The following is a 12,239-nucleotide window of genomic DNA, read 5'->3' on the forward strand; positions in this document are numbered from 1 at the left end:
TTTGGAAATGAAATGTTTATTACATGATTTAATTTTAGCTCAAAACGGTGATAGATCAGCATCATCATCAATAATCATCAACAATAACATTAAAACCATAAAAAAAAGACGAAATACAGGCCAAAAGAATTGCTCTCATTTATAAGCCTAATTCCCCCTTACACAATAGTCTGATCTTAACCTTCAAATTTGGAGAAAAGAGACATGTTCTATTTGTTTTATTAAAACAAATCTCATGGCTTCAATTGATAAATGTATTTTCATGATGATCTATTTTAAAATTATAGTTATGCCTCAACAAGACGAATCACACAGGTCAATAACTACATAAATATCAAAGAAAGAGTCCTTTTTCTTGTACTGCAAACTTCCCCTTGAGGTCTTTTTATAATTATATCTATTTAATTTGAATTCCTTTAATATTTTCTGAGTTACAATCTACACATAAAAAACTACACTTTAATTGGGCTGTGCAAAAAAAAACGTACAAAGGGCAATAACTCCTAAAACACTGGAAAGAATTATTAATCAAATAGTTACTTCAAATTCAATGTCCTATATAATAATGTGATCAGATTAAAAAAAGGGAATGGTGAGGGGGAAGGATAAGATCTTGGGACAGGATGCTGCACTAGGAAATATGCTATGCCAAGAATATCAACTTTAAATACATGTTTGTAAATCCCGAAAAGAGTTGTGGTTCTCGTTCTCTGCACCTCCCCCTCTAACAGTACACTAAGTTTACTTTAAACCCCATCAACACTTCCTAAGCTATGCTTTAAAAAAAAAGTAGGAGGGACTGGATAATTGATGAGATTACTTTATGCCTACCTAATTGGCATTAAAATTGTATGTATACAAGCAATGACCATTGTTCTACATATAGTGAACATACACAATCATACAAAATACTAGGATAATCATTAACAAACATATACAAAATACTAGGATTCAGAAATATGTATAGTACAAAATTAAATGTGTGTGCAATACATATATTTATTAATGGGTACCTAACTCTTACTACAGAAGAATCAAAAGCTAAACTTTACTAAATAAAGTTGAAATCTTTATCTAATACCTTGTTAACATTTGAGAGTATCTGATATGAAATACTTCCGCAGATTTTTTTCGATCACACTCACCACAAAATACATTTCAATCCGATTATACGAAGGCAAAACCAAGCATGTTTTCAAGAACAGACACATTTACGTAATACACATGTACATGGAATATGTATTTGAGGCAAAATAAACACAGTCAGACACAAATAACATTTCAGAGGTATATATGAAACTTAACCAACATATCACACAGCACAGCAGAAGAAAGCACATATTACAAACCCATATTTTTAGGTACATGTATGTCATTTTAAAATCTCCAATTCACATCGAAATGTAAAGTTCATTTGAATGAAAAATGTCATAGTTTCACATTTTTTCAAATACACTCATACACACACTCATAATGATCCATTTGTTCTAATTTCAAAACCACCTCAAATGTATCCTATTTTTGTAGCAGAATAATAAATGCGTTTTTTATAATATTTTACCAAGCTACACTATAATGGGATTACAAGTTGGTTATATTAATGGAAAATAAAGAGTAAACAAAAACACCTATCCGTGAAGCAAACCAATGTGCATAGTTTTTTGCAGCATAGTAAGATTGGTTGATAGTGGCTGTTGATTGGTCATCTCCATTTAACCGAAGGTAAGACCTGCATCGTTGTACACACGGAAGATCTTTTCAATGGCGGTGATGTACGCGGACGTACGAAGGTCCAGGCCAAGATTGTACTTCATGGCAGATTTCATGATGTTCTGAAAAACAAGATTACAAGATCCTAGTTCTAGGAAAACTAGGCTTAATGCATGTGCATGAAAGGGTAAAGAGACCTAAAGACGGCTAAGGCTTTTTTCATGGGAATTTTCTTTTGAAGATCTTCTTAAACAGAAAAATCCTGTCTAGGCAGAAAGTGTCATCCCAGTTAAGCCTGAACAGACTGCACAGACAAATAATATATGGGGTAACACTTTACACAAATGAATTAAGCCAAGTGTTCTCTTAAGGGGACTCATAAGCTTCAGCAGTGTAGAGGCAAGATTACATGAGCATTCAAATATTCTGATATTGAGGATTTGTGCTCCAGCAGTGTAGAGGCAAGATTACATGAGCATTCAAATATTCTGATATTGAGGATTTGTGCTCCAGCAGTGTAGAGGCAAGATTACATGAGCATTCAAATATTTTGATATTGAGGATTTGTGCTCCAGCAGTGTAGAGGCAAGATTACATGAGCATTCAAATATTCTGATATTGAGGATTTGTACCCAACATACTCCATATACAATTTAAAGCTAGGTCTCTGTGCAAGCTTGCTGTATCATAAATTTCATCAAGATGGTCACTGAAACTTAAAATATTGACAGTAAACCATATGTTTGCTGTATTTTTTTTGTTAAAGTAATAGTGACCATGACTTTTACCCTACTTTCCATTAAAGCAATTACAATATAGGTCATCATGTAAGCTACCTACACCCACAAGTTTATGACAATATTATCCAAACTCAAGGTATTAAGTGGCAACTTCTTTTCTATTTTTAGAATAAGTGACCTTGACCTGGCATGCACCAGATACAACCGCAACTTAGGTCTTGATCAGTTCATGCAAATTTCACTTCTCAACACAAAACTGTATGTTTTACACCTACTGCCAGCACGCCACATCCCAATCTTATAACCAGGATTTTGAATGCCGTTGAAAACTTCAAACAAAACAAGATATCTTGGCTGAGCCATGTTGCCAATGTAAATTGTGGTATACTCACCCTCGCTGACCGCTCCATGGTGTACTCAAGACCAGAGTGGACAATGTCCTTCTCAGAGGCACCCTGTGGACAACAAAACAACACTGTACTGAATAAAATGCCACTGGTACAATGTGTTATTTAACACGCTTTCAGGAAAAACCGGGCTAAATATATGTGCAGAAAGTGTCATACGAGGTTAGAATGTTCAGTATGTAAATGCATGTGCAGAAAGTGTTGTATGAGGTTAGAATGTTCAGTATGTAAATGCATGTGCAGAAAGTGTCGTACGAGGTTAGAATGTTCAGTATGTAAATGCATGTGCAGAAAGTGTTGTATGAGGTTAGAATGTTCAGTATGTAAATGCATGTGCAGAAAGTGTCGTACGAGGTTAGAATGTTCAGTATGTAAATGCATGTGCAGAAAGTGTTGTATGAGGTTAGAATGTTCAGTATGTAAATGCATGTGCAGAAAGTGTTGTATGAGGTTAGAATGTTCAGTATGTAAATGCATGTGCAGAAAGTGTTGTATGAGGTTAGAATGTTCAGTATGTAAATGCATGTGCAGAAAGTGTTGTATGAGGTTAGAATGTTCAGTATGTAAATGCATGTGCAGAAAGTGTTGTATGAGGTTAGAATGTTCAGTATGTAAATGCATGTGCAGAAAGTGTTGTATGAGGTTAGAATGTTCAGTATGTAAATGCATGTGCAGAAAGTGTCGTACGAGGTTAGAATGTTCAGTATGTAAATGCATGTGCAGAAAGTGTTGTATGAGGTTAGAATGTTCAGTATGTAAATGCATGTGCAGAAAGTGTCGTACGAGGTTAGAATGTTCAGTATGTAAATGCATGTGCAGAAAGTGTTGTATGAGGTTAGAATGTTCAGTATGTAAATGCATGTGCAGAAAGTGTTGTATGAGGTTAGAATGTTCAGTATGTAAATGCATGTGCAGAAAGTGTCGTACGAGGTTAGAATGTTCAGTATGTAAATGCATGTGCAGAAAGTGTCGTACGAGGTTAGAATGTTCAGTATGTAAATGCATGTGCAGAAAGTGTTGTATGAGGTTAGAATGTTCAGTATGTAAATGCATGTGCAGAAAGTGTTGTATGAGGTTAGAATGTTCAGTATGTAAATGCATGTGCAGAAAGTGTTGTATGAGGTTAGAATGTTCAGTATGTAAATGCATGTGCAGAAAGTGTTGTATGAGGTTAGAATGTTCAGTATGTAAATGCATGTGCAGAAAGTGTTGTATGAGGTTAGAATGTTCAGTATGCACAGGCTAATCAGCAACAACAATTTCTGCTTTTATGCAATTTTTCCTTTAAAAAAAGTCTCATTTTAACAAAAATCAAGTTTACGTCTAAAGTGTCATACAGATTTGCCTGTTCTTTGCATTATAAAAATTGCTGAAAACTATTTTATACTTAATTTACCTATAGTTTTATATGTCATAAAGCATTAGAATTAAAATATGATTCACATTAAAAACATAAATTGCCAAATGGGCCTAAACCTTTCAACAACATAAAGAAACTTATGATAGACTTACAGAGATCCTCTGCTCGAAATCCTCAGACGGTACGATGGGAATGGCGCCTCCATTCTTGCCAAACTTTCTCTCCAAGGACTTCTGTACACTGTCTGTAATATGCAGGGGAAAGAGCTTACATTATATTATTGAAGGCCTAACCTAACATTTTGGATTTCCTAGTTTTACAGATTTCATAAGTGATACACATTTTTAAACCAAAAGTTAATATGTTTTTTGAAATTCCCATCATTGTAATTATGTACTGACAAATAATCTCAAATATGCTCATTTCTAGTCTTAACTTATAAACCATGATTATCTGTGGCTATTTTGAAATGAAATATCACCTAGGCCATTGACTATGTTTGCACTCAATGTTGACCAAATACAACACTGAATGAGGCTTATTCTGGGAATATTGTGCTAAATGCATTCGCAGAACTTGTAATCCCAGATTACACTGTGCAGTCTGGGACAACACTTTCCTCATATGCATGAATCTTTTATGAAAGAGACCCCTTTTTCAACGAAAAATTTCCATTAAAACGGAATATGTTTCCCTGATTAGCCTGTGCATACCGCAGAGGATAACATGGGACTACACTACACAAATGCATTAAGCCCATTTTTCCCAGAATGCAGCTCAAATATTTACCAAGGAGGTAGCGGTTGGAGTCCTTCTCATATTTGAAGGTCAGGCGTCCATAGCTGACATGATTCAGGTTCTTCAGCCATTCAAAGTAGGACACAGTGACACCACCAGCATTCAGGTACAGATCCTGAAAAACGGGAAAATGTATTGATAAAGAAAGCATGCAAAGTGTAAAACAATTAAATTTAATGCTGCAACAATAGAGCAAGTCTTATCCTGTGAAATCGTTAAGCCCTGTTTTCTCAGACCACAGCAATCAAACACCTGTATGTGATGAGATTGAATTATTCACTATTTACCAGATAACAAAGGGTCACTTACAGGGATGACCAGCACATTGTTTTCAAGGAAGATCTTGTCAGCCTCAATGGTGGTAGGGCCGTTAGCGCCTTCTGCAATAATCTGGTAACAGAGGGCAATGCATTAGTTCAGTCAGTCCATTAAAGGGACAGTTAACAGGGAAACATTGCAATTCCTATAATTCACTGGTTTGATTTTGTTTAGTAGTCCCACACTAATCAAAACCAATTCTTTATTTCATTTTAGCAATTTACCAAAATAAAGTGAGCATTTAGCCACATTAACTGTATATTATTAATTTACCATTACAGAACCTGTTCATCAAAAATTGTGTTGCCCAACTGTATGCTGATATTTACATTCAAATAAAAAGATTAGCAATTTTAGTTGTTGAATCATTAGATTAACATAAAATCTTTGGACAAACTACCCTGGACAAACAGAAAAGGTGAAATCAGCGTGATCTAGGTTAGTCAGTTGGGTTAATTAATAAAATTTCTGTGTTGCATAAACTGAGCACTCCTTTGCTAACCTTTGCCTTGATGTCACGGGCGTTGTGTTTGGTGAGCTGCTTCTCGCTGGCGGCTGGCACGAGAATGTCGCACTTCTCTGTCAGCAGGTTGCCTTCATACGGCTTGGCATGTGGGTAGCCAATAATGGTGCCATGCTCCTGGAAGTGGCATCAAGTCAGTGAATCATATGTATGTGTATATATAAATATGTATACAAAAATATATATATAAGAATTAAAATGTGAGTAAAGGTAGCTAATAAATTTACCAGACAAAAAAGGTTTCCGTCCTCAAGTTCGATTTTACAACTTGTTTGATACGTTTCAAATATAATACTCTGGCCATGAAGTTTTGTAAAACTTTTGAATTATGGGAGCAGTCCCACACAAAAGACATATCCTATAAGTTTCACAGTCTATGGATCTCTTACAATCTTATAGTCCTCCAGATCTCGTGGGTTGATGCCGTCCGGGTTGTAGATGGAGCCGTTCCACTCTAGTATGCCTACCACCTTGCAGCCTGCACGGTGCAAGTAGCGCATTGAGTGCAAGCCTACGTTGCCAAAGCCCTGTCACCATGAAAACGAAATCACAAGTCAAGTATCCATGGCAATATTGGCAATATGAGCAAGTTAACTCTTACCACTCAGGTATGTATTTTGACTCATTTGTAGACCCTTAGAAAATCAAATTAAATTTAAGAACTTTTTTTTCTAAATAAATTCGTCATTTTATACCATTAGATACTGATGAGCAACAAACATTATAAAACCTGAACAAATGTGAGTTTCTTGCAGGCTCTTCTGGATTAATGCTGTTTACAAATATACTTTTTCAATTTGCCTCTGAGCAAGAGAAATGAAAGAGGTTTGCAGAATTGTCAGACATTGGACCTTATAATTATTAAATAAATCTTCCTTCAAATAAGCACTTTTTGTCCTTAAAAGTTTTCATTTAACAATTACACATTAAGGGATTCAGTATAATGAAAATGTTTCAGGCATTATTTAACTTCTAAAAATTATGAGCCACGCTCTGCAAAAAGGGGGTTTAATGTATGTGCGTAAATGTTGTCCCAGATTAGTCTGTGCAGTCTGCACAGGCTAATCAGGGAAGACACTTTATGCCTAAAAATGATGTACAATTGAAGAAGGGACTTTCTTGAAACGAACAAGAGATGTGTTCGTTAGAAACACAATGCCCCCTATTGCGCTGCTTTGAAATAAAATTTCAATATATCATTTGGCAGGTTTAGAAACAATCTCCCTTTTATAGCTTATTACTTCCCTTGGCTTGTTTTTTTTTTACTTTTGACCTTGAAGGATGACCTTGACCTTGCAATTTGTTTTTTATTATATCCTTTAAAAAAATATTACTTCCCTTGTGAAATTGATCTGTACCTGCCAAATGATATAAAATAGAAATTAACTCCCTTTAAAGCTTGTTACTTCCCTTGGATTTTATTTGTTTGACCTTGAAGTATGACCTTGACCTTTCACCACTCAAAATGTGCAGCTTCATGAGATACACATGCATGCCAAATATCAAGTTGCTATCTTCAATATTGCAAAAGTTATGGCCTATGTTAAAGATTTCGGACTGACACACAGACAAACAGACGGACTGACAGTTCAATTGCTATATGCCACCCTACCAGGAGCATAAAAATATAAAAGCGGAAAGTGGGGTCCCATATTAGCATGTGCAGTCCTCACGTGCGTTAAACCCTCTTTTCACAGAGCACGCCCCATATGTTATTTAGCTAGGCTCCGTGAAAACAGGTTTAATGACACATTTTTTTACTTTAACTTAAGATCTGTACTTACAATAACTTGTTTCTAAATCATGAAACTGAAAACATTTTTCCAATCTGTTGAGAAATGAAGATTATATAGCTAGTAAAAGATTATACCTTACATGTTTTATCTGAGACCCATTGAAACCACACTGACCTTGATGTAACATGATCTCAAGTTTGTAGTTATGTCAACACATTATAACTTTGTTACCTTAAAATATCATTTAAAAAAATATGATACATTTTAGTATTAAATAATCTTTGTTTTTGTTCTTTTAAGATTAAAAAAAAATCTGTGAAGAAGGTAGAAATTGTCTATTTTTCCCTCTGTTCTGTTATGTTTTACACATTTCACAGCTTAGGCGGCAGATAGGCATTTTGAACAGAATGTAAAATTGGTGGCAATTTTGTTTAACTTATAAAAAAGAGCTGTCAGAAGACAGCGCGCTCGACTATTCGAGTGCTTGACAGTATAACGTAAGCCATCATGGGGAAATTGTTCATATTCAATAAGGTCAAGGTAATATAGTCATATTCTAAGTGGAAGAGGACCATAATTGAAACATATTGATCGCTTATGTTTTGAAGAAGTTGTACTTTATAAACGATTAAAAAGAGTACGGATTCCCCCATATTTTAATTTAAACAAGCTGTTTATGAACAAAGTTGACTTCTGATCGCTTTGTGTGACCTTGACCTAAGGTAATGTGATGGATGAAATAAACGGCGCTCAGTCTCCTCATAGTAGTTATTTTAAATTGCATGATGTATTTTTGGTGTGTTTCTTGTTTTCAAATAAAAACACAATAGATTTCAAAGAGTTTGTTGAGTCTCAAAACAAAGCCATTTGCTGTCAGAATGAAATGAGAAAGTTATAATTTGTTTTTATGTGACATAAAAATATGATATTTTCAACGTCAACATCACAGTCACCGTGTCATTAAGCCCAGTTTTCACAGAGTGCCTGAATTTTATTCTTACACCATTTCACAGAATAATTAAACAATTATTTTGATTGTCACGATCTTTTTGCATTAATTGTGAACAGTATCTCAAGATTTCACAACATTAAAATATTTTGTACACAAAAATACCTGGTGACATGTGATGAAAATTTGTAAGAAAATCGACAAACTTGTATTTCACAATAGATGTTTTTAAACTATGTACATGTACCGGTATGTATACACCTCCCCTCCCAACAAACGTCATGTGCGAGACTTTTGAAGATATCAATCCCCCAGTCATAAATCAGCCAGCAATGATCAAAATAAATAGCTAAATAACATGGCTAGAACAGGACTTTTGTAAACACTCTGTCTATAAAGAGGACTGTTTAGTTTTGAACAACACTAGACTGTCACTGAAAACAACCCCCTAGCAAAGCCTACCAGATCTGTGAAAGATGAGAGTCACCTATAAATCTCTAATTTTGAAAGTAATGAAGCGAATCTAAGCTTCAACAGGTGTAGTAGGGTTAGGTATACAGAGCTCTAAAACTCCCTTTTGCCTTTGTAAAGCATTTCCATGTGTGCCTTGTAACCAGGCATTGTGCTTTCAAATCCTAACTGTAGCCAGTGTGGGCTCTAAATGTTCAACAAAACCTGTGACTTCTTTTGATATATTTTCCATACAATCCAAGATCAAGTTAACAATAACCAGTGATACAATAGATCATGTCAGGAGAGTGCATATAATTTGATATGATAAATTACTTCTAACAGTATGAATATTTGTTCTGAAATTTACTTTATTAGTATCAAATCTGATTATAAGAATATTCAAATTCAATCAAACATAATGCTCATTACCCTTAAATATTGTGAGAATATCATGTTAAGAATTGATTTTATTTGGACGTTTACCGCTTAAAAAATTTGTAACAAAAACATTTATTTAGAAGTGTTTAAGCCAGTATTTGTCATAAGTTTGCAAAATAGATTAATTAATCACAAATCTTTCAATGCAAATTTTGATCTGTGCTGCTTTAAAATGCACTGTACAGAACATTCTTAAGTGACTGTTGATAAAATTGTTGAATTCCGGTGGATTGCTAAGGGGATTTTAACAAATTATTATGTCGCCCACATTCAGAAAATATAAAACGCTTCATTTGAACTAACAGAACAAGAACGTAGACAATAAGTAGGGAATAATTAGTCCAGTGTTGAGAAAGTGCTTAATCATCATTGAAAGTCTACCTATAGCCAAATAGAATTGTTATTATAGGCATAATGTCATGATCACACGAGAAACAAAATAAGTCTCCTTAAGGGAAAACTGGGCTTAATGCACATGCACAAGAGCTGTCCAAGATTGTCAGATGGTAATCAGGGAAGATGCTTTAGGCGTTAACTGGATTTTTAGTTTAGAAGATACCTCCTTTAAACAAAATTCCATAAAAGCTGAAATGTCCATCCCTAATTAGCCCCCTTTTCCCAGAATGAGGTTCAAAATCTGACAGACAGCTGAAAAGCAATTTAAACCCATTCATTGCAGGGTGCATAATTACATAATTTAACAAAGGAAGATTAACATTCAAAAGGGCAAAACCAATCTTAACCAGCAGTTAGCAACTATAAACACTCCTGCTTTCATGTTATGCATAAACTCAAATCTAAAACAACACATCAACTTGTGAAACTTGTGAATTTCTGACAGGTGACACTGAATTGATAAACAAAGACTGCTATGTACACAAATATAAATTAACATTTAATCCATACAACATAAAGATCTATGCGGGCTCCTACCTTAAAAAATTAGAAGCCTAGCATTGGTTTCACTATCCCAGATTTACACAATATGGTTATAAAAATCAGTTTAGACATCAAAAGATATTTTTAAACAACTTAATGCAGTCTTTTCTTTGTTAGGCCTAACAATAACAGTTGTTTGGTTCCAATAACCCACCCACCCTAACTTTTTTTTGCCGACCCTAATTTTTTTAGTGTTCCAGTCCAAGTTTTCGGTTATTTTGGCCATATTCTCTAATATTGGCTCAATTTACTTTAATCCAACATATATAAGTATGAGAGAATTTTTACAAAACTTGAAAGATTTCTGCCATAAAGCATCCATATTAAAGATGGTAAAAACTTGTGTACCACAGTTGACGAAAACAAATTGGTCCACCTACCCTCCATAACTTGCAAATGTAAGTGAATTGAAAGAACTTTTATTGGCTTATTCAAACTACCAAATAATCTGCAATTGTCAATGCAATGTTATACAGTGGAACCCCTCTAAACCAGACATCCCCTGGACCGAGAGGAAATTCCAGTTTAGAGGGGACATTGAACATTTTACTTTCAGAAGGTCAATTACATCGTCTAATTTAGGGAAAAAACACTTTCAGCAAATTGTAATAGTTTATTTACATATAACATTCATTCATACTTCATCCCATTATAACAATACATGTCACTTAATCTGTTGTTTCGAAAGCACAACATAAATCAAACAGTGCACCCTGAAAAACAAACAATGGTATACGTATGCATTTGTTAGTTTAATTTAGTTCCTTTTTAAACTGAAAAACATGTCAAGAACGACCTGTTTTTTCAAACATCTACCACGCATAATAGTCTTCTCCACCTTGTTTATCATAGCCTGAATGGCTTCCTACATCAAAAACAAAACACACTATAGAACTCTTTGTTTGTTATCAGTAATTATAATCAGTATTAACACCTCTATTGATCGATATGTACATCACAGGACAAGTATCTTTAAATTGTTTTGCTATATTTACAGTTTGCAAATTTTTCGACCACCTTTATCAATTTCATGCGTTTTTAATCCGCTATTCACAACTTGTTGACACTAGGTCTGAGGTGCGATAAACCAACCCTGAGCAGTTTAGAGAGGTCCAATTACGTATGAAATAACCTTATTTTGATCCTAATAATGACTGGTATTTGGAATTGAGGGGATTCCGGTCTTGAGGAGATATTTTACGCATGGTTTTATAGGAAAAAATTTGGGACCAAACAATTTGTCCAGTTTAGAGAGGATTCCGGTAGGGAGAGGATCTGGTTTAGAGGGTTTCTACTGTATCTAGAAATGGCGCGGCCGCGTATCCCCACGCCGCAACTTTTGACCCAGGGGTCAGATCAAAATTTCAAATAGTACACTGTCGCACATATGCTCATAGCTACCATGTGTTTAAGTTTCAAGGTTCTAGTGCTAAAAGCGTAGGAGGAGATAGTAGCCTGGACGGACGGACAGACGGCGGAGATAACCACATAATCCCCCAGCTCCAATTCAGAGCGTGGGGTTACGTTTATTTAATACTGCAAACATATAGAGTTAATACCTATTTAAAACCAGCAGTGTCTGGATGCAATAATTAAACTTAGCATTCTAATTTTTTTGCCCAACCATTTAACTTGATATGTAAAAGTTGATTCAGGTCACTAATGAATCATAAGCTTTTGTTAACAACAAGGGCAGTTATCCAACATGATCTTTCTGACCCAATACTGTATTAATTTGCGAGTTCCATGACACTAAAGCTTTAACACATATGAAAATGATCATTTTACGTTTGCAATCAATGACTTTAATTGGGGTTTCGGGAGAAGCAAAAAAGTAACTTGCCAATTGGGAGAATTACTGGCACCAT

The 12,239-nt window shown here is 34.8% G+C and overlaps 1 protein-coding gene across 1 annotated transcript in view; it reads right to left on the reverse strand.

The window, feature by feature from the left end:
* The window catches only part of LOC127865927 (glutamate dehydrogenase, mitochondrial-like), a 22,526-nt gene continuing 10,287 nt past the window's right edge, over window positions 1–12,239 (reverse strand). Inside the window, exons 6-12 of the mRNA XM_052406072.1 lie at window positions 6,246–6,383; window positions 5,836–5,973; window positions 5,325–5,405; window positions 5,007–5,130; window positions 4,370–4,461; window positions 2,843–2,905; window positions 1–1,832 (exon numbers count right to left, since the gene is read on the reverse strand). Of these exons, the coding sequence (XP_052262032.1) occupies window positions 1,713–1,832; window positions 2,843–2,905; window positions 4,370–4,461; window positions 5,007–5,130; window positions 5,325–5,405; window positions 5,836–5,973; window positions 6,246–6,383 (756 nt within the window). The 3' untranslated portion in view covers window positions 1–1,712. The remainder of the gene's footprint in view (window positions 1,833–2,842; window positions 2,906–4,369; window positions 4,462–5,006; window positions 5,131–5,324; window positions 5,406–5,835; window positions 5,974–6,245; window positions 6,384–12,239) is intronic.

Source organism: Dreissena polymorpha, chromosome 2, assembly GCF_020536995.1.
Source record: "Dreissena polymorpha isolate Duluth1 chromosome 2, UMN_Dpol_1.0, whole genome shotgun sequence".
NCBI classification, from domain to species: Eukaryota; Metazoa; Mollusca; class Bivalvia; order Myida; family Dreissenidae; genus Dreissena; species Dreissena polymorpha.